This window comes from Aquila chrysaetos, chromosome 14 (assembly GCF_900496995.4).
Source record: "Aquila chrysaetos chrysaetos chromosome 14, bAquChr1.4, whole genome shotgun sequence".
NCBI classification, from domain to species: Eukaryota; Metazoa; Chordata; class Aves; order Accipitriformes; family Accipitridae; genus Aquila; species Aquila chrysaetos.
Window position 1 is genome coordinate 34049066 of NC_044017.1, and position 27191 is coordinate 34076256.

At 47.1% G+C, this 27191-nt stretch overlaps 1 protein-coding gene across 1 annotated transcript in view; it reads left to right on the forward strand.

The window, feature by feature from the left end:
* The first annotated feature begins 1508 nt into the window (after positions 1-1508).
* Positions 1509-27191, forward strand: part of LHFPL6 (LHFPL tetraspan subfamily member 6) — a 145939-nt gene continuing 120256 nt past the window's right edge. The window contains exons 1-2 of the mRNA XM_030036293.2: positions 1509-1837; positions 4286-4845. Of these exons, the coding sequence (XP_029892153.1) occupies positions 4461-4845 (385 nt within the window). The 5' untranslated portion in view covers positions 1509-1837; positions 4286-4460. The remainder of the gene's footprint in view (positions 1838-4285; positions 4846-27191) is intronic.

Below are 27191 nucleotides of genomic sequence, written 5' to 3' on the forward strand. Positions count from 1 at the left end.
TCCGAGTGCTCATGGGAGCCTCAGTCCATAGGCCCAGGCTGGAGTGAATCTGCAGAAAAACCTATGGAAAAGCGTGAACATCATTCAGGTCCTGAGCACCAACTGATCGGATCATATTGATCCACATTACTTGCTAGTATAGATGTATACTAGGTGGATGTAGCTTCGAGGTAGTCAGGGGGGCACAGCTGGTTTGGGCGTATGCTTCCATTGTCTTCCTTGTGAAGCACATTATTGCGTACATTCTAGCACTCAGCCTATATTTAACCTACTTCTTCGACTTGAAGCACTTTTCCTTAAAGAATGCACTTGAAATGTTAGGATGGAAAACTCGATCTTGCTAGATACTTTCCAATCCATTTTTTATCCCTTGAGAAAACAGGCATTTTCAGTAGCGTTCTGATTTTAAAACTTTGCATTATGGGGAAAAAATGGAAAGTCTTATTTCAAAATCCAATAAGGTGGCTTTGTAATTTAATTCTGAACATGACTGTTGTTACTATTAAGTGGTGTAAACACAGACTGAGTGCAATAAACCTCACTTCCATTTAGCATTAATAATATTAATGATCAGTACTTAAATCCCATGCCATGTTCCAGGACTGTGAAAGAAACATTACCAAAGAGATTTTGCATGTCTGGTGCTGACATAATTTAAACCTGGCATAAAATTGTCTTCTGTCTGAAGGAATTTATTCAAGCTGCAGGGCGGAGAGGAAAAAGCAGAATAGGAAATCTCTCGTCTCCCAGCGGCTGTGTGTGCACCATCCCTCCTCGCCCCCAGAAGGCAACCCCTCCCCAAAACTTTCCCGCTGAAGACACTCTGGGAAAGGACTGGAGCTCCCGTCTCTCCGCTTGACCTAACCCAGCCGGGGTGAGCTGCTTGGTACTCTGGTCACATTGACTCTCGCTGTAGACCAGCTCCCGAACTGGTGCGATCAAAATGCTGGATCAGCAGCTCGCGTGCAGACACAGACACAGACACACAGACACACTTATCGCAGGCACACCATCAGGAAATTAGCCCGTATTTTCCCATGTAAGGGCTCACTCCGTCCCCCTTTCCTTCTAACTCTCCTTCCCCGCCGGCTTTTCCCCCCTCTCCTGCCCTTGCCTCCCCTCCATCCCCGGCTCCACCGCCCCACGCACCCCGCAGGCAGCCGCCGAGCCGCGGCGGGCGGAGCGGAGCCCGGCGGCGCCGCAGCGCTCCGCGGGCGGGCTCGAGGAGCCGGGACCCACCGCCCCGGCCCCGGGAACCGAGACCCACCGCCCCGGGCCCCGGGCCCCACCGCCCCGGGCCCCGGGAGCCGAGACCCACGGCCCCGGGCCCCGGGCCCCACCGCCCCGGCCCCGGGCGAGCTCGGGGAGCCAGCACCCACCCTCCGCTCCGACCCCTCGGAGCCGGGACCCCCGCCCCGCCCCGGGCGGGCTCGGGGAGGCGCCCCTCTGCCCCCGTCCGCCGCTCCCCCGCCCCCCGCCGCCGTCGCCGCCGCCCGGCCCCTCGCCCCCGGCCCTCTCCGCGGCCCCGCAACTGCGCCGTCCGCGGCGGGTCCCGCCCGGGGAGGCGGCGGCGGGGGAAGGGGGAGGAGAGGCGGCGGAGTGCATTGCCTCCCGAGGAATCAAACGGGGAGGGGAGAGAGGAACGTGCGGAGGAAGGGAGGGAAGGACGGGCCGGGCTGGGGAGGGTCCCGGTCCCGGTCCCGCCCGCCTCGGAGCGCCCGCGTCGCCGCCGCGCCGGGACCGCGGGGAGAGTCGCTCGGGGCGGCCGCCACCCGCCGGCCCCGCGCCCATGTGCTCCCGGCAGCCGCGGCGGGCAGCCCCCGCGCCCGGCGTGACAGTAAGTAGCCCTTCGCCTCCCCGGCACCTTGCCCGGGCCCATCCCGGCCCCCCCCCGGAGCCCTCGTCCCTCCTGCCCCCCCCCCCCGACCCCGGCCCTCCTGCACTCCCCGCGCGGCTGCATCCCCTGTTCGCCCCCCCGGACCCCCTTCCTCTCCCGGACCCCCGCCCTTCCGCACTCCCTGTACGCTGCATCCCCTGCACGACTCCGGATCCCCCAGCCCGCAGAACCTCCTTCCCCTCCCCGACCCCTACCCACCCTGCACGGCCACATCCCCTGCACCCCCGGACCCTCTTCCCGTCCCGGATCCCCTTCCCCGCTCCGACACCCTGCCCGGCCGCATCCCTTACCCGTTCCACTGGACCCTCCGGACTCCCTTCCCCTCCCGGATCCCCAGCCCTCCCATCCCCGTGCCTTCCCGCATCCTACCCCTCCCGGGCCCCCGTCCTTCCCGGATCTCCCTGCCACCCCGGACCGCTCTCCCTTCCCGGCCCCCCTGTCTTCCCGGCTCTCCGTCCTCCTGCCCCCGCCCCCCCCCGGATCCGCTGCCCTCCCGGCGCTTCTGCCTTTCCAGCCCTTCCCCGCCCGCATCCCCCCTTTCCCTCCCGGACCGCATTCCCCTCCGAGCCTGCCCCTCCTGGACCCCCTGTCCTGCCAGCCCCCGCCCCTCCCGGACGCCCTGCACCCCCGCCCGCCTCTCCCCGCTCCCCCTCGCACCCCACCGGCCCCGCGGGCGCCCTCTCTCCCCGCAGCCTTCCCCTCGCACCACCCCGGCCAGTTTTGGTTCCCGGCCCCCGCCTTCCCTCGGGGGAAGCCGGATCTCTCCGCCGCCCCCTCCTACCCCCGGAGTGGGGGAGCGGGGTTTCGGGGCCGGAGGGGCCAGTGCGCCTCCCCGGAGAGCACCCCGGCTTTGCCGGGGAGGCAAAGCTGCTGCCCGGCTGGAGCCGGTGGGTTTGCGGGGTCCTAGCCCTGGAAGCCTCCATGTTGTCCCCCATTTCCAGCCGTGCCTCCTCCCCCGATTCAGGGAATGATCTTCCCCCAAGTGCCGTGACCCACTTTGCCTCAGACATTTGGTGCCAGGCCAAGACCCAGGCAGATCCTTCTCCAGAAGATGCATCTGGAGGGATGGAGGCACGCTGTGCCCCTCTCCCAAGTTTTTCTCCCCAGGGCTTTGGTATTTTGCAGGTTGAAATGCATTTCAGCAGATAGGCTACAAGTGGATAGGTGTTTACTCCTTAAGTAGCGGCGTAGGCCTTTTTCAGCATTATAGAAGAGACTTCTTTTTCTTAGTGTTTTAAAAGTAAACAAAACTTCTGTGTGGTGCACATGCTTAATTTCACTTACAGACTCTTTCTCTACATTCCCTCCTTGTGCTGAAGTAGTTTTAATTTTATTGCCTCTACATGAATTGGATTCACTGATTGGCGTCTAATCATGCTTAGAAAGAAAAGCCCCTGTAAATAGCTATCGGAATTAATTTGGCAGCAACTGTGAGAAATGATCATGAATTTACAAATGCAGCTGGAGTAATGATCCAGTGTGGATTTAACAAGAAATACACCCCCAGCCTCTGGGAAGCAGTGTGTGGGTTTCTATGACAGTCAAACGCACTTAGTCACACTGGTACTGAGCTTAGAGGCTGGGAGTTGTCTGAGAAGGATGCAGACGAGTTAAGGCTCCTTGGTTTGAGCTGGGAAGAGGCAAAGAAGAGAAGGAGCTGGGCTGAGAGTGAGCAGGAATACTGAGACCCCTGTTTTAATCATGTGCTGCTTGAGGTTGTATGGGAGTGAATCCGAAAGATGTGGCAACGTCTTCATCAACAGCCCACCTGGAGTTGGGGCTCCTGGCACTTCTGGGCGTCAAGTGATAAAAGGCTCCTTTTGTGCAGGGACTCCAACAACTTAAGGGAGTGCTGGAAAACATGCCACCTCTTGGGGGTGTGTTAATGAGGCTTACCTCTGCCACAAGGGTCCTATCTTGAAAAGCCTTGGGCACTGCGAGTGGTTTTGCACTGAAGCTGCGGGGCCATGTATAACGTGGAGTACATTCTCCGCGCGTCGCAGGATGAAGGGCCGACTAGCTAAGGATAAACAAGACCTTGCCTTTTTTCTCCATTGGTACAGGAGACATCAAGATGCACGGTGGAGAAAAGTGAGTAGGCAAGTACATGGGGAGCCCCTGAAGGTGGCTGCAGAGCGTTCCTGGATGTGCACAGCAGCCTGTGCCGGCCGGCTGCCTCCCACCGCCGCCGTCCCACCGTCCCTGGCAGCTGGTATCGCTGAGAGCAATTCTGGCGGCTGCTTGCAAGGATGGGACAGAAAAGTGAGATGTCTTAATGAAAAGTCCTGTAGGAAGGAAAAGCACTGTGGCAGATAAACATTTTTTTCTAATGTCAGTATTACTGAACTTGTATCTTTCTCCTTTTTTTGTGTGTTGCTACTTTATTAGGGATCTTTGACTTCATGATGGGAGGAAACATCCCCCTGGCTGTCAGGATCCGAGCTTCTCCCAGCGCGAGGATTTGTCAAGGCTGAGAGACTCCGGATTATCCATAAACCTTCTCTAAAATACACAGCTGCTTTTCCGTCTCCCCATCACGAGGGGTCCTGGAGCAGATACAAAGATGGCCTCCAGCCTCACCTGTGCTGGTGTTGTCTGGGCCTTCCTCTCCTTCCTCTGTGCTGCCGCCTCCTGTGTGGGCTTCTTCATGCCCTACTGGCTCTTGGGGTCTCAGCTGGAGAAGTCGGTTTCCTTCGGCACTTTCCGGAGGTGCTCCTACCCAGTGCGGGATGAGAGCCGCCAGACGACGGTGATGGTGGAGCAGTGTGGCCGCTATGCCTCCTTCCAGGCCATCCCGAGTGCCGAGTGGAGGATCTGCACGGTGGTGACGGGCCTGGGCTGTGGGCTGCTCCTCTTGGTGGCCCTGACGGCGCTCATGGGCTGCTGTGTGTCCGAGCTCATCTCCAGGACCGTGGGCAGGGTGGCAGGAGGCATCCAGTTCCTGGGGGGTAAGTGCTCATGCCGGGAGGGGATGGGGGCATTCAGGCTGTCGATTTACATGTGTGGAGACTCCCCTGGTGCGTTGGGATGAGGAGGGGATGAGTCAAATTTTCTGCTAGCGTGGGAGACCGCTTGGCTCCCTTGACAGTTGAGCTGGTTGTCAGGACGCCTGAAAGTGGCCCAGAGATGCAGCCGCCTGTGGTCCCCCTCTTGTGCTTAAGTCCCTGCCCAGCTGTCGTGCAGCCTTTGGGAGTTGCACAGCAAGTCGACTTCTGCGGGCCAGCGTTTTTGCAGCGGTTTTGTGGGCTGAAGTTTCCAGCAGAGCTCAGCTGGGATGGAGGTACCTGGGGAAGCGTGGGGGCTGCAGAGCCCCGTGGAGCATCGTGGGTTTGCAGAGGAGAGGCCGTGTTATGTAGGAACAACCTCTCTTCCTTCTCCCTCCTACCCCCATCACTGGCACAGCTCCCTCCACCTCTGCTCTCTGCAGCTGCATGGATCTGGCAGCAAGTCTGTGGCCCAGGTTTGAAGTGGGGATTGTTTATCCCTGGTGGAGGTGGCCCACCATCTCCCAGGAGGAGCCCTGCCGGGCTGTCTGACCCATGCTGCCCGCTGGTGGTGCCGCAGGTTTGTTGAGTCCATGGGCCAGACTGCGTGTGGGAGAATTACCTCCACTCCTTTTTTTAGCTTGTAATTGTATGGAGGAATTATAATTGTGGAGTATTTGAAGGGTATGAGACAAGAAACAGGATCCTCAAGCGTGTTTTCTATAGGGCAGTTTTCCCAGTAAATCGTCACTCTCTCGTCATCGGTGACACGCGGCTCAGTGGCACTCACTTTCGCCTGCTGCGCACCCGCCCCAGTAAGGGGATGTGTTTCCCCAAGCTTTTGGTACCAGGCCAGTGCAGGCACCAGCGTTTCGGGTGTCCTGCAGCGCCCGGTCCCAGTCAGGTGCCCCAGCTCATGCCCCAGTGGAGCAGGCTGCAGTGGGACCCCCACCTCTCCCCTCTCCAAACAGAGACTTGCCCCGCAAGGGCAGTCTGGATACATCCCAAGTCTGCAGCCTAAGGAAGCACAAGACAAAAACTCTGCTACTGTCTAGCTCGGGGCAGACAACCGAGGCAAGGAAAGGGCCCTGTGCCAAGCCTCCATCCAGGCGATGCCAGTGTAGCTCCCTCCCGGCCGTGGGGAGCCCTGCCACCAGCTTTTTGAGTAGTTTCTGCGCTTTAGAGCAAGCCGACCCCATCACATCGCCCTTCCCTCAGCTTTGCGACCCACAGGCATTCTTGTGTTTAATCTGGCTGACAATTTGAAAGTGCAGCAGCTGCTGGAGAGTTAACTCTGCTGCAAGCTTCAGCTTCGTGAAGACTGCTCCGTTATACAATTCCAGCTGGGCGGCCGGGGGGTGGAGGGGATTTTTGGTTTCGTGACACTCTGCAAGCCCGCTCGGTCTGGCTACTTTCACTTAGAGCTGTCACAGGCTTGTGCTTTGACCACCCCCCTCTTTCCAACTGCTGGCTCGGCTCGTCTGGTTTTAATTTGCCTTTGGCCCCTTTCTCAGGGCCGTGCTCCCCTGCCTGCCCACAGAGCAGGGCCAGCTGTGCCCGTGTCTGCTTACAGCCACCCCAGCAAAGGCAGCAGCTCTGGCGGCGGGCGGGCGGGCAGGGGATGCAGGGGGGACCCCGCTCCCCATGACGCTGGTGTGGGCTGAAGGAGTGTGCCTTTCTCCGAGGCAGGATGGTGGCTCCGGTGCAAGGAGGTGAGAAGTCCCTTCAGACCACACCACGGCCTCCCCTGGAGCTTGTCCCAGCTGCTTGTCCCAGGCAGCGAGCGTCCCATCCCGCCTGGAAGGGCCTGAGCAGGTAGTGCTTGTCCTCGGTAGGGGACAATTCAGAGAAATGTAAACTTGTGATATGCGATGAAAATTGCCAACAACTTTGCTTACAGTTCAGAAATTAGTTACACAGCATGTCTAATTTTCCCCTCTACTGGCTTTTATGGTTGTCTCTCATTTCACTGCACACTGCTGGAAGTGTGTAAGAAATGAACAAAGTGAGAATCCGTCATTTCTTAACCTGCTGAAAACCCAACTGTGGGGACACAAGGGAGAGGCCAGGTGGTGACAGCCAATAATTTGGATGGACTGAAGGGACATATTAGGGTAAAGATTAGATCCTTACATCCTTAATCAGATCCTTAGCTGCTATAAATCAGTATAGCTTCATTGTTTAAATGACATGACTACATTTATTCAGATGTCTAACTTAGGCACTATAATTATTAGGTTGTTTTATGTCAAGATAGCCACGAGCTGTTCACTTTATTTACTAACCGGGAATGTCAGCTCTTCATACCCTGTACAACAGTTGTAGGTTTAGTTATATACCACAATGTGTGCTTTGAATATGGCTCAGTGGCACTACAGTGATTGTCATTTTCATTGGCCTCCACTTGGAGATCTAACCAAATAAAACCCTCACAATTTTTTTTTGACTGGGGAGAAGAACCCCCTCCTATCTTTATATGAAGAAAAAGCCTGGGGAAGTAAGCAGCTCACTGAGTGATGCTATTAATTCACCTTCCGTGTTAGGGCAAGGAGACGGCGAGGCGGTTTCACTTTCTTTTTGTGAGTCACCTGCCCCAACACCCTGCTGTGGCTCCTGCTCCAGTGGTGGAGGGTGAATGTTGGAATAAACCATACTTCTCCTGAAGTGAGAAACCAGCATAAAGACATGCTCAGTGTAGCTAGTTTATGGCTTTAGTGGTGTTCCATTAGTCTAGGATCCAAGTAATTTTCTCAACATGATTTAAAAACACGGACTTGATGAGGAACTGAGCCAACTGACAACGGAGTGTTATGGGAGGTCCAGGAGTGGGTGAGATGTACAAGCCCCTGAAGCTGTGGTGAGCCAAACCACTAAGGTTGCTAAAACTAACTTAGTCCAACACTGGAAGCATTTTTACTGCTGTGAAGAGGTGGCAGAGAGGTTTGCTTACCAGAGGTTGTAAGCAAACAGCCTGATCCTCCTCTTCTAGCAGTGCGAAGGAGGAGTAACTCCAAGTAGGTCAGTGGAATAACACCTGTATAAAAGTACTGCAGCTTGCACTAGCTAAATGGTGCCAAGGTTTTACAGCTGGGATTTCCCCAAGTTGTATGTGGCAACTCATGGGAGTGAATTATTCATGAGTGCTTATACCATAAATCTGCTCTTCTCATAAAAATTGAGTGGCAGAACCTGCAAGAAACTGCAGATCCACGCAGAATCAGAAGGGCTCTTTAGATATTGGTTGATCTTACATACTTGGTCTATATTTGCTATTTCAGATGATCCTGGCTACAGAGCATACATGTATTTTAAGATGACTCTGGGATAATACATGCCAAGTTTCTGTTCCTAGTAGGAAGATCGCATCATAGACTTTTCCTCCCATTTGCAGTTGCAGGAACTGCTTCCTTTCTCATGCACGATCACGTGGCAGCTCTGTAGCCATTACAGCAATTGCTTACATGAAAAACAATGCTATTTTTAGCTTTTTGTAAGGAAATTTGGTGGTGGGTGACAAGAAGTAGCCAACAGCCCAAGGCCAGCCATTTCTGCAGTGGCTGTCAGTGGTCTGCAGCGCAGCGCTGGCAAACTGCTGCTTCGGTGTCTCAGAACACGCTTCAGGGACATTTCTGTTGGGTTGCTTCGAAGAACTGACAACTGAGGTGAAAGTTATGCTGTCTGTAACCTCTTGAGGGCACAGTTATGTAGATGGATACCATCTTCACTGATAACAGTAAGTGCAGTGTTTCCAGCTGGTTCCCTTTGAATGTTTGGAAAACTGAGGCATATATAAGGTAGCAAGAACAGATTGCAAGGATGTATCTTTGGCCATAACTATTGAGGGCATGACAGCAGGAAGCGAAGTTTAACAAATCCCTGGCAAATTGGAGTCTGTAATTATTGATCTTCTTTTTGCTGTGCCGTGGCAAGTCAATTCCACTTTAACGGGGAGACTAGAAATTTGCAGGTAAGTAGCTCAGATATGACATACTAATTTGGTGAATAGTTTCACTCTCTGAATGCAGAGCAATGATTTTAAGAACATAGCAATAATTTTAAGAACATAATGAACTTAAAGGTTAGCCAGTTTTATGAGAGGCAGTGGATCAAAAGACACAAGTATTGCAAGGATGGTCAATTTAAAGAGTGTTATGCTGGCAAGGTGAAGCATTTCATTAAAATGGTCAGTGTGCAGGAATTATAGATGAAAACTGCACTAGCTCAGAACTCCCTTTGGCTGCATAGGACAGCTAAGCCAAGCTCAGAGGGGATAAATCCAAGGGAACAGAGCGTGAAACAACCTGCCGACTTAGACACCTCTGAACCTGACGCTTTGGCTCTGATTCTGAGTGGCATGTGAGAAGTGAGCCCTCTCCATGATTACGGGGTATCCATGCCATTTGTACTGTTATCTTTAGTACTGATCCCTCATTGATGGTACTCAAGTAAAGCACAAGTTTTGCTACTCCCTTCAGTAAATGAGTAAAGTTTTCAGCAGCACCTTCTCTTCCTCCCCTCATTTCTCTATCTTGTTTCCCTTGTGTCTCATGGGAGTGCTGCAACTCCTGAAATGATGGTCCTTGAACTGCTGGTTAGAAAATCTGGAGAGCTCTTGAAGAAGGGGGTGATGAAAGGAGCATTTGGTTATTTGAGAAAAAGGAGACACAGATCCTAACAGCTTCTGATTTTGTCTCAGAAAAAAAATGTTGCCTTCTGAAAAAAGCTGTCGGCACCCCATGAAATCGCTGCAGAATCCTTCTCCAAGTGTCCTATGCCAATAGCGGCCATAGTAGTTTCCATCACCCATAGGGTGCTCAGGACAAGTGTTTGCTGGGTGCAGAGGACAGAAGAATAAGGTAGTGCTCCATCAAGATGAGGAGAAAGTTGAGTGTGGGGTGATGGCTCTGTGTTGTCTGTGATGAAATCTTAGAGAAAGCCCTTGAGATTTTGGGCTGGAGATTTTAGAGACAGATTGAAAGGACATCTGCAAGTTGTTAGCATATTAATGGCTGAATCTGACTTTGCAGGTGAGACAATCAAGGTCTAAAATGTAGAGGGCAAAGAAGGGAAGAGCACTAGGTCATAGCACTGTGGGACCATGTAGAGAAGCCGCTCTCCCTCGAAGGAAATGCTTGGGGAAACAGTTAAAGAAGTAAGAGGAGACTCTTGGGAGAGAGAGAGTCACTGAACTTAAGTCATGTTTCAAGAAACGTGGCTGGCAAAGACAACCTGTGTGTCAAGGAGAATGAAGGCCATCTCAGTTCTGAGACTGGCTAAGAAAAAGTCATTAGGGGCTTTGGTGAGGGTAGTTCCAGTTGACTACAGGGACTAGAAACTCCCGGGAAAGGTTTGTGTGGAGCCAGAGGAAAAGAACTGCAGGCAGTGACCAGTAGCCATTATTTTGTCTGACAGCTGTAGTGATACTCTCTGCTTTCTGCCTGGAAGACTATGGTCAGGGTCATTTTCTGCCTATAGGGAGAAATTGTAACTGAGAAGAGCCTTGCTGCAGACAGGGAGGATCTGAGATGGTCAAGAGACTTCCAGGAAGGAAACGGTTACCCCAGACTCTTCTGCAGTTCTCCCAAGCCTATCTCAACCATTTCCCCCATCTATACATATTCTTCCCAACTCCTCCTGATATTTGTACCTGAAAAAAACCCAGGCATAAAAACACGCAAAAATGGCCTTTTCATTCTTTCATCCTCTTTAGCCTAAAAATATTATTCAGAAGGCTAACTTTTGGCGAGAGGCTAGGGAGGGGCATCTTCTTCTCTCAAACACCAAGTCCCCTTCTTCACCTGCAAGTTAGCTGCGCAGGGCTGGTTTGCCACATCTTCCTCTCTCTTTCCTCTTGTCAGATGCAAAGCTTCAGTGACTTTGCTGTGCTCATCTAGGCATGTGACAGGGCAATCCTCATCCTAGACAACGACAAGCTGCAGGCTGGGTAGTAATCCAGTGTATACATGCACATAGAAAGACACTGCAAGAGGGGCATATGAAAGGAACAGATGCCTCACCAGAAGGTAACAGAAGAAGAGCAAACAAGGAACACGGCACTGTTAAATGTTGCGAGTGAGTGATTGCATGTCATGTCATAGGCTCATACATTCAGCAATAATGTCAGCAGAGAACACTGTGACTATTTAGTCTGAGGTCTGCTGTAGCACAGGTCATAGGACAGCCTTCATATAATTTCGGTTTGAAAAAGAGGATATCTCGGAGAAAAAAGCTTCTGGTCTGAATTTAATTAACTTTGAGAAAAGCAGGATCTTCCTAAGTTGCTCCAGTGGTGAATTACCCCGACTGCTTTTCTTCCAGATCACTAATGCAAATATTAAAAATGTAGCACTAAGAATATATCATTGCAAAATTACATTTTCTTGAGGATAATTTTTTTTTTTTTAAGAGCCAACAGTTAGGTTGCTTTTAATCCATTTAAGCTGTGCTGTGTTGTGGTTTCTTTACCAGAACAACCTGTATAGAAGCTGCTTCATAGCTGCTATGTTTCACAGCAGTTATCTCTCCAGTTTTCTATAGGCATCCACCAAAAGATTAAGTGCAGTGTGTAGTTTTGCAGCTTCATCCCTTCTCAGCTTGACTTTGACTTGCTAAACTGCATCCAGTGACTGCTACTGCCTATGTTCAGTATCTGCTTCCCAGCACCACAAGATACCTTCACATGCTGTGGTACAGCACAGAGTCAAATTCTTGGATTTAGGTTTGGAGTCCAGATGAGTAAGGCAGGGAAGTGTTATTGTTTGGGAAGACGTTCAGAACAAGGAAATTTAGACAGGGATGTTATCTTAACAGATTTTGTAGCATATGTTTTATTGAAGATTAGCCAGCTCTCTCTCTGCTGTATTCAGATGGGAGTTAAAATATAAGACAAATTCAGGACTGAAGCCAAACTGATGCAATATATGTCCTCTGTCACTCTCAGTTTATAAATGATATTAGATTCCTACTCTCTTAATCAGATGTAGCCTGTATTGCTTGAATCTTTCCTCTATGCGTGGGCCACCAAATCTGACTGGAGGGGAATCAAAGTTAGCACGTACTTATCTGAAATAGGTAAAGAAAAGGTGCAGATTTAGATTCTGTATATTCTTAAGAGAGGATCCTTTTTCCCATGGTTGCCTTCACCTTGCTCACAGAAGTTCCTACTGCAGCCTTGCTAAAGGCTGTTGCCCTGACAGATCTAACAGCACAGCTTTTTGTGCAATTGTTCCCTAAGGAGTCCCGCTGAAGGAGACCTGAGTTAGCAAAGATTTGCTATTTAAGCTAACACCAACCATTTTAATGAAGCAGGTTAGCAAGGAAGCATCAGTAATAAACATTACTGGTCATAAAGTGCAGAATCGGTAGCTCTGAGGAGGCCATCCCTGCCAGCAAGGTCACCAGTGGTGCAGAGCAAGCAGGGAGTTGTAATGCTGTTGGAATAGTGGAGATGCAACTTGAAGAAGAGAAGTGATGCAGAGAGTAGCCTTCATACTTAGCTGTCTGTCTTTGTTTTTTTCTTTCTGTCCCCAACCACTTCAGATACCTTGACTCTTTGGTGTTTCAAAATCTTACTAAAAAAGCAGCAGGGCCCTTACAGGCTGTGAATTTTTGTGTGTCCTCTGAAGTCAGTGACACTTAGTACAAATAACATCAGTATTTCTATCCTAGAGGTAAGATTATTTGATCGTGACATTAGCCTAAAATGGGTGTGGTTCCGAGGCTGAGTTTATTCTTGAAGAGCTACCCCAGTGAATTAGCTTGTTTATATTGAATTGTGCTTTGAAACATACATTCATTTTGGGGTTTTGTTTTTGGTTTTTTTTTTTCCAATTATATTTACTCCTAATGTAAATTTTGGCTAAATACAGGGGAAAAAAAACCCATGCAGAGTTTCAGCCTGGAGCAAATTCTGCAAGTAAGATTTTAAGTGCTTCGGAAGCACATTTAAAATGGAAATGCTGATGTTTTAGAAAAAATAAAAGATGCTGCTAAAATATTGGGAAGAATCTCTTTACTTCTCTTTGTTTTCCTATTGATGTTGAATATAAAAGTGATGTTTTGAATATTGCTGCCGCTGTGTTGGGTTTAAGCAGAATTTTGCATTAAGAACAGAATTTTTGATCTAAAGAAGTCCTGGAGTGCTGTTTTATTTATCTGTAGAATGAAGTTCAGGCTTCTTGCTTTTTTCCCCCCTCTTTTATTAGAAAGGAACAATGACGCTCAGCACTTCTGTGACACTTTTCATTTCAAAAGGCTTTGCTTGCATAACCTAATGAAACTTCAGAAAACTTGAGGCAGGGGAGCAAATAACCTATTTTGCTGGTGTAGAGTCAAAGTAAATTCAGAGTTACTTCACTTCAGATCCTCTGCATTTGTGTTGATTAGAGCGGAATCTGGGTTGGAGTTAGCAATTTTGTTTCTGCATTGAAAGATCTAGCTTGTTTTGCTTCCTGAGCTCCATGAGATACTCAAATATTCCTGGGAACTTCATTTAGGCATCAAAATGTTTCAATATTTTCCAGTGCAGATGAGGTCATATGCCCTACAGACAGGACAGGATTGTTCCCAATGGTGTATTTTCCAGGATTTTCTCCAGTCTGGTGTTAAATGTCTATGTGGTTTTTTTTCTCGTTTCTCTCAGGAAACTCAGCTTACTAGGTATTCCACTCAGGACTTTCTCACAATATTCAACCTGCATTTTCCTTTCCTTGCTCACATCCTTTTACTTCTCCAATACACATTTTTACCTTCTAAGGTCTTTAACTTTGGCTTTATAAAGTACAACAAGACAGTTTTCAATCTCCATCATTTCAATGGAGTCGGGTGTAGAACTTGAGGGCAACCAATGTATCATTTCCACGCAGTGAGGAGTTAGGAAGGAGCACGATGTAATTAAGAAACATGGCATGTATTTGTACAACTAAAACTCTACCCAGAGCTGCATGCCTTGGAGTGCCCATCGTGTTGGCTGGCTCAAGAATTTCCTTCGGCTCTGTGGAATACCTTTGTTGACTTCAGTGATGTTAAGCTTTTTATATTGCCTAAGTGCAAGGTCCTAAATGGCATTCAGACCGTGTGGAGGTGGCCTTAAGTCACACAGGACCAAGAAGGACATCCTCTCCTTGGTCTTGGGATGGCTCTGCCACCACAAGACATCACAGGTCAGAGGGGCAATATTGCATTTGACAGATCCCTTCCAGTAGCTGTCCTGTATCTTCTCAGGCATGAAAAATTGGGCATGGTCAATGCACCCTGACAATGCTGGTGGTAAGGCTGATTCACTAGGCTTGATTAGATCTCATTCACATTGTTTGTTCCACTGTCAGTCCCCTGATGTCACAGGTACATCTGAGAACAGAGGCAGACTTTTTTTCCCTCCAGACTGGCTTTTCCTTAGAGTCCAACCTGCTGAAATCAACAGCAGTATTCCTCCATGGGACCCAGGAGAGGGCAGGATCTGGAGCTCAGCACCGTTGCTTCTCATTGTGGCTAGCGGGATTTGGAGGAGGTTGCTGCTGTGTAGGAGTGCAGAGACCTTCATGGGATGCCAGATCCTACCTAATTCCCCAGATATGGAATATTAATTGCAGCAGGACTAACACCTTAGAACAAAACTCTTTCTTGAGAGGGTTGCTGTACCATGAGCTGAGTCTACATTTTCCTGCATAAGCCTGGTAAACCTCAGTTTTTCATGAGGACTGACCATTTTGAATTGATTTGCAGGTACAATTCTTTACTGGGCTAACAGACTTTTAAGTAAGCTTGACAGTAGTTTGTAGGAATATAAAGAAAATGTTAATGAAAGAAAGCCTAAGCAATTACCTATTAGAAATCATTGTTATTTTTATCTTGTAGCATGATCCAAAAGGCTCCAGAGAGAATGAAGCAGAAAATGCAGAGTTCTGATAAACACCATATCATTTCTGTAGTAATGTAAAGATTTGACCCTTTCCTTTGCAATCTGACAGTTCAGTTGTCTTGCATTGTCTCCCAATAAAGATGCCTTTGTAATATAAAGTGGTACTGTTGGTTTGAGAAGAATGGTTTTCTAATAAATGCGAAGGGATATGGAGTTTGTCCCTTGCATTGAGGAGAAAAGATTTGAGATAAAGCCATGAATGATCAATCTGGAATAACAAAAGCTGCTTCTGAAATACAGCGCCCTGTGAAAGGATATGAAACCCGCTAACATAGTGGAGTATAAGAAATAGCCTTACGACTTCTGAGGAGCGCGCTGCCTGACTTCTTCACAAGTTCAGGCTTTTGTCTGAGTCTGCAGCTAGCTGAAAGCCTATTGATGATGTATTTTTTTAATTTTTTTTTTCTTTTAAATCAGTATGAACTTGATATTCAGAGCATCACAAGCAATTCACGTCAGGCACAATATAGCTGAATGCCAGTTACTGGGAAGGGTTACCAGGACATGCCAAAAAGTGCTGAGGTTTGGGAATCTATAGAAACTGGGGTAGCGTGATGTTGAGGGACCTTTGTGAGTGTATGTGTGAGAGGAAATGTCTTTGTACTTCATTTCAAACTTTGCTCTGACTCAGCCCAGGTGCTGCTGCACGACTACGAGCTTTAAATGTTGTTTGGAGATTAGTACATCTGCCTGGCAAATTTGTACAAACACCCTCAGCTGTGCAGTGTTGCTTCTGTTACGGTGGTGGTTGTTGTAATGTAGGAAATTCTAGAAATCCATTGTGCTGGGGGAAGAGACAGAGACAGTTGCTGCTCCAAAGAAGTCCTATCTGAGAGAAAGGCAGACCAGGAACTTGAGGGTGCTTTCAATTTACTGGATTTTTAATAAGATAAGAGCTGATGCTGACGAATTTGTTGTGCGCTTTGTAGAGGAGTAAGTGAAAGGAGACCTCTAAATGTTGGCTTAGTAACAAATGACAGATGTATTACTTTCATGGGTAGAGTTTCCTCTTCAGATAACCTGCATCCCTCGAAAAGTTCTTTTACTTCAACTGCATCCTCAGAACAGTGGGAGCAGTCAGAGGCCCAGGTTACAGTAAGCAAAGCCGGGAAAGGGGAGCAGGGTGCTTTGGGGGAAGGAGGCAGGCGGAGGGGGACAGGAGGGGGCTGGAGGATCTCCAGCCCCTGGTAAAGCTCCATTTGCCATACCTGCAGACATACGTATCTGCTGCTACTGCTGGCTCGCAGAGGGTCTTTCAGATGCTGTAGGGGTTACATGCAGGAAAATACAAAACTTAAGACTTCTGTGCTGTAGCGTGTTTCAGATTTCAAGGAATTCTGTTAGTTTTCAAGTCCTTTTTCTGGCACAGCAGTAAAAACATAATGAATGGCACTAAATACTGGGATAAAGCTCTTTACAGCCAAGACAAACCCCCAAACCATTACAGGCTCATTCTGCAAAATCAAGAGATTGTTATAAAAGTCAGGACATTTTTATGAGAAGTCCTTTTACAAGAAACCCAATGGCGGGCTTTGGAGAGCTTTGTTCAGTACTGCAAATCTCTCTAACTAGAAACTTTCTCTCTGGAAAGTGTTCCAGGATCACTGGCAGACCAGCGAGAGCAGACTCTGGGCATTCAGGCCAGGCTGCAAGTTTGAGCAGGTTGTGGTGATGAAACCCATCAGTGAGGCAAAGACGCAGACCCTGAGCCCCTCTGTGTGGCCCAGGGCCAAGGCAAATACCGATGTGCCCTTCCCATCTGTCCCCCAAACTACAGATAACTCCCCAAGCCACTGAAATAATGAATGTAGCTGAAGCTATTTCCAACAAAGGTGGGTTGCACAGCTTTTTTGTCCCTTGTCCTCAGCCAGAGTTTGAGGGATTACTCCCATAAATGAATGCAAGCACAGTTCTGTTTGCGAGATCAGGCTTTTCTTAACACTACTGCAAAATAACACTCTGTTATGGGTTTGTGTGGTGGGTTTTTTGGTAGCAGGGGAGGGGCCGCAGGGGTGGCTCCTGTGAGAAGCTGCTAGAAGCTTCCCTGGCTCCAAGTCAGACCCACAGCTGGCCCAGGCCGAGCCCATCAGTGACAGTGGTAACACCTGTGGGAGAACAGATTTAAGAGGGGAAACCTGCAGTGAGTAGGGGATTGGAATGTGAGAGGAACCCCTCTGCAGACAGTAAGGCCACTGAGGAAGGAGGGGAGGAGGTGTGCTGGAGGAGGGGATGTCCCTGCAGCCTGTGGTGAGATGGCAGGCTGTCCCCCCCAGCCCATGGAGGGGAGCAGAGGACCCCAAGATGGCTGTGACTGTGTGGCAAAGCCCGTGCTGGGGCAGTCTGTGACTGAAGACTGGCCCGTGGGAAGGACCCATTCCAGGGAAGTTTGTGAGGAACTGCAGCCCGTGGGAAGGACCCACGCCAGGGAAGTTGGTGAGGAACTGCAGCCTGTGGGAAGGACCCACGCCAGGGAAGTTTGTGAGGAACTGCAGCCTGTGGGAAGGACCCACGCCAGGGAAGTTTGTGAGGAACTGCAGCCCGCGGGAAGGACCCATGCCAGGGAAGTTGGTGAAGGGCTGTCTCCCGCGGGAGGGACCCCACGGCGGAGCAGGGGCCGAGTGAGGAGGAGTCCTCCTCCCCCTGTGGAGGAAGGAGCGGCAGAGACCAGGTATGACGGACCCACCCCAACCCCCATCCCTGTTCCCCTGCGCCGCTGGCGGGAGGAGGTGGAGAGAACCGGGAGCGGAGTGGAGGCGGGAGGGCTGGGGGGAAGGTGTTCTCAGGTTGGGTTTTACTTCCTAATATCCTTGTTTTGATTGGATTGGTAGTAAGTTGGATTGATTTTGTTTCTTCCCCAAGTTGAGCCTGTCTTTTGCCCGTGACCATAAGTGGGGAGCGATCCCTCCCAGTCCTTGTCTCAACCCACGAGCCTGCCTTTATATTTTTTCCTCATCTCACCAGGGACAGGGTGGGGGAGTAAGCAAGTGGCTGCGTGCTGCTTTGTTACTGGCTGGGCTGAAACCATGACACACTGTTACAATAATTGAGGAGTAAAATGATTTCTTAACAGGCTACAGTGGAACGATGCTTTGGAAACCATTCTCCTTGTGAGCACTGAGCTATCTGTTGAACAGAGTCTGTTGCTTCCTCCTTCTCCTTTGTTAGCATTATCTTCTATTTCCTACTCTCTTCCATTGACTCCAATTCATTCCCCAGGCTGTGGAAGGGGACACCATGGCTGAAGATAGCTTATGCTGAGCCATTCACTACTCTCTTTAGCTTCTTCCTCTTTTCCATAATAATTTCCAATAAAAACTGTGTCAGGAAAGAGCTTGGTGACCTGCGAGGGCTGGGACAGGCCTTATGCTGGAGATGGCAAATTCCATTTCAGGCCACTAAGCTGGAGATCCGGTGCTAAGAACACAGGAAGCTGGGAGGATAAATATTGTAACTTTTCATCTCATGCATAAGAATTGCAGTCTGTTTTGATCTCGTGATAGAGAAAAGTCATTCTGCTTATCTAACATAGTGGCTAGTCTGATTACAAGCTTCCCTGCTTGGCACCTTTTTAAATTCAATTTGCCTGCCTGTGCCCTTGGCACACAGTGGGTTTCATTAAATTTCACAGCAGTTAGTTTTCATTCCCTCTGTGACACCTCTTTATCAATATTTGACTCTAGTGTAATTTCAAGCAATTGTGCTTTTTTTGTGAAGTGCTTGTACCATAATAATTTGGCAGAGCAGGTGGGGGAAGACGATTCAGACACCATGGCAAATCTGTGTAGAAAAGTAATATATGGGAAGCCAGGTGAGCTTGCAAGTGTTTTTCATGTGTGATAATAACGAAAAGGAGCTGCTTCCTGTCCTTGTCTGGTGGTATCATTGAAGACTGTCAAAAGTGCAGTTAAACAGCTTGCTGTAAGAGGCAAACTTTATTTCCTTCAGGCTAATCACAGCTTTATTTTAAAAGCAGAGCTAGTGCATTGCTGCTGGATTGACAACCCAAGGTTGTGAGACAAGCCTTCTGCAACCTGGGCTGCTTAGCAAGTCTATGTGAGTTTTCTTTTCAAAAACAGATCAGGAAGCTGTTTTTTTAGGGAAGTGTGTGTGTTTGTGTATGAGTGCAGGAATGCAGAGAGCAAACGTGGTTGTTTTTCTTTTAGTATCTGATACTCAGTCCCCGGTAGGTGGGGTGAAGGAATGTGAGCACCCCAGCATGGACCTGGTGTCTCTTGTTCACATCACTGCTACCTCCTTCCCAGTGCAGAGCAGCATTTTCTCAAGTCTGTGTCTAAGGCAGGTGCTGGGCAGATCTGTGTAAGTATAAGTGGTTTTGAGGTGCGCTCTAAAAGGCCTTTATTTGCAGAATGCCAGCCCTTCTGAAATGCCAGCCCTTTTTCAGCCTGCCAAACCGAACATCCAAAAATAATGTGTTATGATTTCTCACTAAAATTTTTAAAAGTATCTAATTAAAAATTAATTCGAAGTGAAGCTTAAAAGTGAGCTCCGCATTCAGAGGTAACTCAGACTGACAGACCTGGGCCTCACTGCAAGCCAAGAGCAGCCAAGTTTGGGAGACCATAAATCACTTTCAGAATGAGACTTCTGACTGATGAAACTTTTCCTTATGCCCTTTAGAAGGTATTAGTTCAAGTCCTTTCAGTTTAACCAATGGCGCATCTTGCTTTCCTCTACCCTAAGGTCTCCATAGTCCCTTCATAGACAAAATACTTCCAAATGCACATAGTCTTGAGCCTCCTTAAACACCTCAGGTTTTCCTGAAACACCTCAGGAAAGCTGGAGGTTACGGGCATCTCCCTACCTCCTTTGCAGGAGAGACCTTTGTGCTCTGTAGCTCCTGGTGGGAGAAGACCTGCTGAGGCTTTTCCTCAAGGACCCCTTCTTCCTTGGAGGTTTCCTGTGGGATAGGACTAGTCAGCATACGCATACACATATGTAACATCTCTTTGGTGTATAGGCTGACTGTAGTTTACATCTCAGGCAGTGGCTTGAGTTTACTGGGAAGGAGGAGGCTTAGTTGTGCCGAGAAAGCAAGGGTGTCTTGCTAGCAGTGTCTCCAAGCATCCCCCATGTCTCTGGAGTGCAATGGCTGCTCCAGGAGCTGTGTGCTCCAGGTGCCACTTCAGAACAGCGAGCTGGGTACGCAGGCAGTGAAAACCGGCACAGTGCTGCTGAAATCAGCCTTGGCTTGGATCTGGCTGGAAAAGGGGGCCTCACCCTTTCTTCTGGGGATGGAAAACATCTTTCCAGAGCAGGGGTTCAGTGCATGGACCTCTGGCTGTGGACTGAAATCTTGCTTGTTTTTCCAGGTTGGCTGAGTACATTGGTTTATGGATGAAGGCATAACTAATAGTTTCTGTGAGCTTTTTTTCCTACTAAGCTGAATGTAAGAATACAGCTTATTCTTTGTTTTAGTGTGAGGCCATGAAGTTTGGGATCCTTAATCAGTGTTTCCAGCACAAAATCCTCCAGTGTAAGTAGCAGACCTAATATAGCAGACTGTTAAGCAATAAAACTGCTCTGGGGGAAGTTTCTTCCTCTTTCACAAAATTAATGATTAGTTTATATCCTGAAGGCTGGAGATTCCTATAAATTGTATACCTAGTGTAATGGTAGAGGTTTAAACCACAAAAATCATATTATGTTGATAATCTAATTATGCAGATCTGATACACAGGATTACCTTAGACATTAATATTTACAGAAATGTTTAACCAATGTGGCCAGTGGCAGCTCTTAAAGAGTAAATAATCAAAAAGATTATTTGAGAATGCGAGTAAATGTAAATCCTAGAAGAGCTATATTTTCACATTTTATAACTTGGAAGACTTTAACACAAGACTGTTTTGTTTCAAGATGATGTATTTCATTATCAGTGTTGATGAACACCTGACTTGGTGGGCCTTCAGCTAGAAAGAAACAAGACTGTTAATGCCATGTGGAACCTGACAGACATCTCTGAGTATTTATGGGCCTTGTTAATCAGTTTTGAAATATCTATAGATTGCATATATATCATTTCTGAACCTGAGTTAAAGTTTATACTTGGCATTTCGGTAGTGTCGAGGCAAAATTAATCAGAGCTCAAAAGATATGCAGTCTTACTGACTTGCTAGTGACAGTGAAATTATAAACCACTGAGAAATAGGCTGCTGAAAGACAGAATCTAACCTGGATTTTGGAACAGGATCTGCAAAACTGGCTTACTGCCACGGATGGGCTCTGAGGTGGTGTGCAATGGTGTAGCTGGCATTTACTGACTAAGGTACCAACTTAAATGACTGAGGGCTCTGCTGAGTTATATGTTCTGTAATAAGTCACTTGGAAATCTTCTTACTTGTGAAACATTAACATATTAAATATGCAAACTAATCTCTTGAAACACAGTTCAGATAAGCAGCATTTTTAAATGTACCCAGTCAAGATGTTTTTCAGTCAATGAAGCTCAGCAAGCAAATGCTTTCATTTCAATGGCCCTCATGAGAATAGTCAAAATTTATACTTGGTTGTGATTTTAGGCTGTATGACTGTCTGTCTTTGTAGTAAAAATAAGAGAGTGGAATGAATTTGTCATGGAGGTGGTTTTTTTTGTTGTTGTTTATCTTTGTTTTAAATAGGTCAGCAATAGTCTTTACACATTTTAAAAGACTCTAAATTCAGTCTCAATGAAAGCTGTTAGGATCCAGTTGGAAAAGCATCAGATAAAATACTATGCCTTTTAAGAAGTCATGCTTTTTATTTGTTCTGTAAAATAAAACCCTAAATGAGGGATAGGCAGTACTTTTGTTTTCATAACACCTAGTATCTGTAGAAAGACATGATGGACTGTGTGTCTGTAGATCGGTCTCCACGTTTCCCAACAGAAGGGTAATGTAGCCTATCTGGGTGTGGTGGAGCTGGCCAGCATTTTTAGGTGGAGAAGGAGCATAAGCTAATTGTTGAATCAGTTTTGAAACTGCAGATCTTTTGCTGTATTTTCAGTCTGGAAGGAACCACCCAGTAAATAGGGCAAAAGTAAATAAAGAGGATCTGCATAGAACCAGCTGCCACTCCAAACACTAAAGGCAAGGTAGCTAGAGAAGACCTAGGAGGCGAAGTTTGGGGTGGAAGAGGGGTTGGACTGTACTAGTTTCTTTCCCCTAACTTTTTATATTTTTCTGCTTACTCATTGTGAAAGTTGTCTTAATTTTGACTTTGGCAAGAGTATAACAGCCCCCACTATTTCCATTTACCTCTGAATTTGGTACATGGTGATCTATGTTCTGATCCATTGACACAGCAACCTGGATTTGATCTTACATCTGGAAACCTTTCATGTCTCTCTCACGAAATCTTTTTGATTCCTTTTCACGTTTTTCCCCTTTCCTCCCAGGACGCTCTTTGAAGTACTTTATGCCATATCCAGCAAGCATTCCTTAGTCATGGTAGTGGTTGTTCCCATTTAAATCCAGACTGCTTAGATTCTCTTCAAAATATCAGATATTTTTCTTAACCTCTAAAGATACAAGGACAATGGAGAACCTTCCGTCTTGCAAATAGATGGTGCAAGGTGCTGCTTTCGGATCGGCAATACAAGTTCACTTTGAAAATACAGTGGGACTGCTGTAAACCAAAGGGAGAGGTGGCGTGGTTTTCAGTGATCTTGAACAGTACATAAACAAGAGTGGAAAGCAAATGTTGACACATGCCTATGGTCTCAACAGGTTTAAATGTGAATTCACAAGTTACAATCAGATTTTTCATTGCAGCCTGTCTCCAAATACTCACAAATAAAACTGAGAAGGCAGGTGCATCTTTAACAAAACTAATCAGTCTTTGAGATGGATAATGAGGGCAAAACAGGATGGCAAAAAAAGGAAGATTTGAGGGAGCTTAAACTACATAATTGTTTGGGTTTAGTTTTTTCCCCTTCACTATTTGAGTACACAATTTGATGTCATCTCTGGCAAAGTTGATTGACAGAATTCAATCTAAGTTATAAAAGAACATTTCTGTAAAATCTTTATCTTCACAGTGTCTCTTAGCACAGATGCAAGGAATATTATTTTCATTTTACAGATAGGAGGCTAGAAACTTATTGAAAGTTGCATATAAAAATTATATTTAAAGAAGTGTTGAGTAGAGGTCTTTCAAGTCTTAGGTTCATGAGCAGCCACTGAACCAGCTGTCATGTGGAAACACTACTAAAATATACAGGTATAATGATGTGCCTCTTCCTTATGCTGAGCTATGACTACAGGGTTATCTGCCTGGCAGTTTTGAGGCAGACAGAAATTTATACTCTGTGCAGCCTGAGCTGATGGGTGACTGTGCAAACAGTTGTTCACAAGCTAACACACACTGTTTCTCAAGGTAATTTACCCTGTTGAGCTCCTTGCTGCCCTAATGTCTTTTTTTAGTCTAGTTGTGCATAAGGCATGTCCTGACTAAAAGATGCAGCTAACTTTCTTCTCTTTGTGAAGCTTTTCTTGTAATAAGAAATGGTATCCCATGGTTCAAAAGAGGTCATAGCTTCTTTTATGTACAAAGATTATATATGCTTGTTTAGATGACTGGTTTTCAACCTTTCCTGACTGGTTGACTCCCTAGACTGCTGAAAATCATGGCTAAGCTTGCTGTGCTTAGTTACCTTTTGTGGACCCCTTACAGAAGTCCATGACACGTCCTATGGTCTTGGGTCACAGGATGAAACCCACTGAAAGACCATTATAAAAAATGTAAAACTTTCCATTGATAGATTTGTAGGTTAGAGCTGCTTTGTTGTGTTTAATGAGTTTTGTTAAGGACATTCTGTTCTCCCTGTGTACAGAGGCAAGAATCTGTATGCTTCTGGCCAGAAAAGCAAACAAACAAGCAAGGAATAGATCTGCCACACAGATCAGAAAGGGGATTTTAGATCAAAGATCTCATGGAACCATTATGTGGTCATCTTTTGTATATGTAAAATATATAATTCCTGCACTTTTAATATGTTGTGCAAATATGTATTTAGAAGATTAATGAAACATGGATTGTATATTCTTTCAAGTTATTAGGGTGTTTCACCACACTTTCTAACTGGATTTTTCCCACGAGCAATTAATAGCTCTGCAGATTACGTGGCACTGAACAAACAGTACTTTGCAGCAGGCTGCACAACATCATGTTCACAAGGAAGGAAACATTTAAGACCAGTGATGGACTGAACATGATTTTTAGGTTGGCACTGCACCTACTTCAAACCCTACGTGTTCTTAACTACTCTTGAGATATGCCTGTGTTAGGGCAACATAGGTAGGAAACATTGCACAAAAGCTCCCCGCCCTGGCTGTCTTCCTGCATTTTAACCTTCAAGCTGCAGGAAAGTGAGAAGTTTTTCTTTCTTTTGTATCTTCTGATTTCAGCTGGGTACCTCAGCTGGGGGTGAACAATCTCATTGAAATATGCCCCCGCATCTCCCTGCCAGGGCAAAGAGAAACAAACTTTCTCCCTCACAGCATTTTGGGGGGCAGCAGGAAAGTGCAGGTGCCCACAGCCAGGCTGACTGCCCCTGCACCACCCAAGAGTTTCTAGTGCGAGGAGCAGAGCAGCCTGATCAACTGCCATGGCTTGGTGTCAGCATCTGGTGGGGAACAGCCGTGCTTGAATGTCGATGGAAATATTACTGTTGGTAGGAGTGGGACCCTGATATGCTGTGCCGAACAGTGGCTTGGGGTCTGCACCTGAAGAACCACCAAGGCATTGGTACACCTCACCGCAAAACTTGCAGGAAATCCTGTATAGCTGAGCCTGTCAGGCAGGATCTAGCACAGCTGAAGTGAGCCCCGGCATGTCCCAGTGATGGGGTCTCTATGTAGAGTTGTGCCTGTGAAGAACTGGGGCAGCTCCTTTATGTGCTGTGAAATAAGAAAAAGTGCCAAACAGAGTTTTGTGATAATGTGATTGCAAGATTAATTGGCACATGCAGTTAACAGAGGACACAGAGAGAATTTGCATTTGCATGTGGGAAGAGTGAGTCAGAATGACTTTGTACCTGTTGCCTATTATGTGTCATGTATATTTGATATTTTTAGTTTAATACTTCACTTTATTGTTTTCTTGATTATTTTAATTTTCTGAACTACCTCAGTGTGAAAACATATCACAGAAGATGCTGATACTTTTCATTTATGTAAGATGCTTAAATTACACTTCTGAAGTTACTTACCCAGCATTTTATTTATCTTGCAATCATAATTATTCAGTGTCTCCTCCATCTGCTTTTATTTAATTATGACTGTATAGACAGCAGCCACAAAGATAGGTCTCTTCAGGTTGATTGGTTGCACAGAGCACCTTCCATGCACTCTAATGAGTTTGCCTGACACCTGGCAATTAAATGGAATGGACTTTTTTGTTGCTATTCATGAGGGTTGGTATGATACCAGGCATCCAGTGATATGACTTGGTTCTCACATGTGTGGCAGACTGTCCCTGGCAGTATGAAAAGGACAGGTGAAATAAATTACAGAGTTGCCAGCTACTTTAAACCATTCTGTTCAGCTTCATAACCCAGTCTTATCAAGTTCTGGGATTTGATGCATTTTTCTGTGAATGTCTTCTTCAGCCTTTTCAACTGTTGCCAGAGAGAACGTCCTACTGAAGTTATTGCTGCTTAAAATTCAAGACTGCTTTCAACTTCCTCTCTAAGGCAGGGTTTTCAACAGAATAAAGGTATTCCTTATCATGCTACTGTATTTAATACATCCTTTTTGATGCCATAAACAGTGGTGGAGTGACTGGAGTTTGTGTATGCCTGTCAGCTAAAATTATACTCTTAAGCACCTGTTTACTGCTGGGACAGTGCCATTGATTCCTGTGGGATTTCTCCAGGTTCGGTCCTCATGTAACTGAAATCCAGATATGCACCTGCCTGCTTTCTGGGATGCACAGGCACAACCCCAGTTGCCTTTACAGGGAAAGGAATTTGACCCATGTGGGGTTTTTTCCCTCAGACTTGTGTGTATCCTAAGTCTTCATGGACATGACTTGGATCTACAGCTACTAAGCTCAATGGAAATAAAATATTAAATTATGATTTTATTGACAGTTTTGTCACTGAAAAAATCTGTATTGCTTGCCACAAAGGTAATAGTTTGCCTTTCCTTTTCTTTTTATTATTATACCTTTTTTCTGTGAGCAATGTACTTAAAATCAGTGTTATGACTTTGAGCCACTAACCATTTACAAAAGTGTGTTTAGTTTGTCATTGAAAGAAGCAAACATTTTCATTAATTTAACCGTAGGCTAAAATATGTTCATTTTGATCAAAACATTGGAAAAACTCCTTAAGCTTACCTTAAAACAGTGATGAGCCAGCCTTATTTCTCAGTGGTTTCTAATGTGACTGGAATCTGCTCTGCCTTAATCCTCATCATACCACTCGGTTACCCACTGGGAAATAAAAAAACAGCTCCCAGAGGGAAAGACAGCAAAAATTGCTTTCAAAACATGCTTTTTTTAATAATTTATAAGAAATGATAAGATTTTTTGAATGTTAAGGCTCCTTTCTTCTTGGTCACATTCTTCTGGTGCTTTTATTAACAAACCAATGCTGCCTCACTCATCCCGGTATTAACAGTATTTCAGCCCAGAGTCACAGGCAGCCGTACACACTGTCCAAGGACTTGTGCAAGCTGGTTGATGAAGGGGTGTACTCCTTTGGCAGTTTTTTTGCAGGTTGGCGGTTTTTTTGCTGTGCTTGTGAGTTGCTTTTGAGGGAGCTCTGTGCTGGCTCTTCTGTTTTCCTGGGCCCACATGGCTTTGTCTGGCTCCTCCATTACTCTTGTAGTTACCGTGTTGCTAAAAGATTACTGAGAAACCTACCTCTTTGAGGAGTCGGGGCAAGGAGACCTTTGGGTTAGTCAAGGAAGGGTGGATGGGTGCTGCAGCATGGCCGGCTGGCATGGTGGCTGGCAGCAGCAGGGTCCTGCGTGAGTGAAAGACCCACCTGCGGGACCCGAGGTCTGAGCTCCTGACAGCCAAACCATCAGCACTGTCCCCTCGTGACCCTCCCGCAGGCAGAGGGTGGGCTGGCCAGGCTGTGACATGAACCGGTTTCAAGCCCCGCTAAAATATGCTGAAATGACAAACCCGTGGCTATGAGGAGTGCAGGCAGAAGCATGGCTTTGTGCTTCTGTGTCTTGAGAGAAGCAGGCTCATAGGAAGGGAGGTGAAGGGAACTGTTGGAAAGTAAATGAAGCCTGGATACCCCAATGACGGGTCGCAGAGCGGCTGTGTTGGCCAGCAGGCTCTTTGGGTCTGCAGGGAAGGGACAGCCAGGTGTCTGATGCTGATCACTTCAGTCCATATTTTGAGAGAAGAGAAAAGAACTTGTTTTCACTCTGGGTAA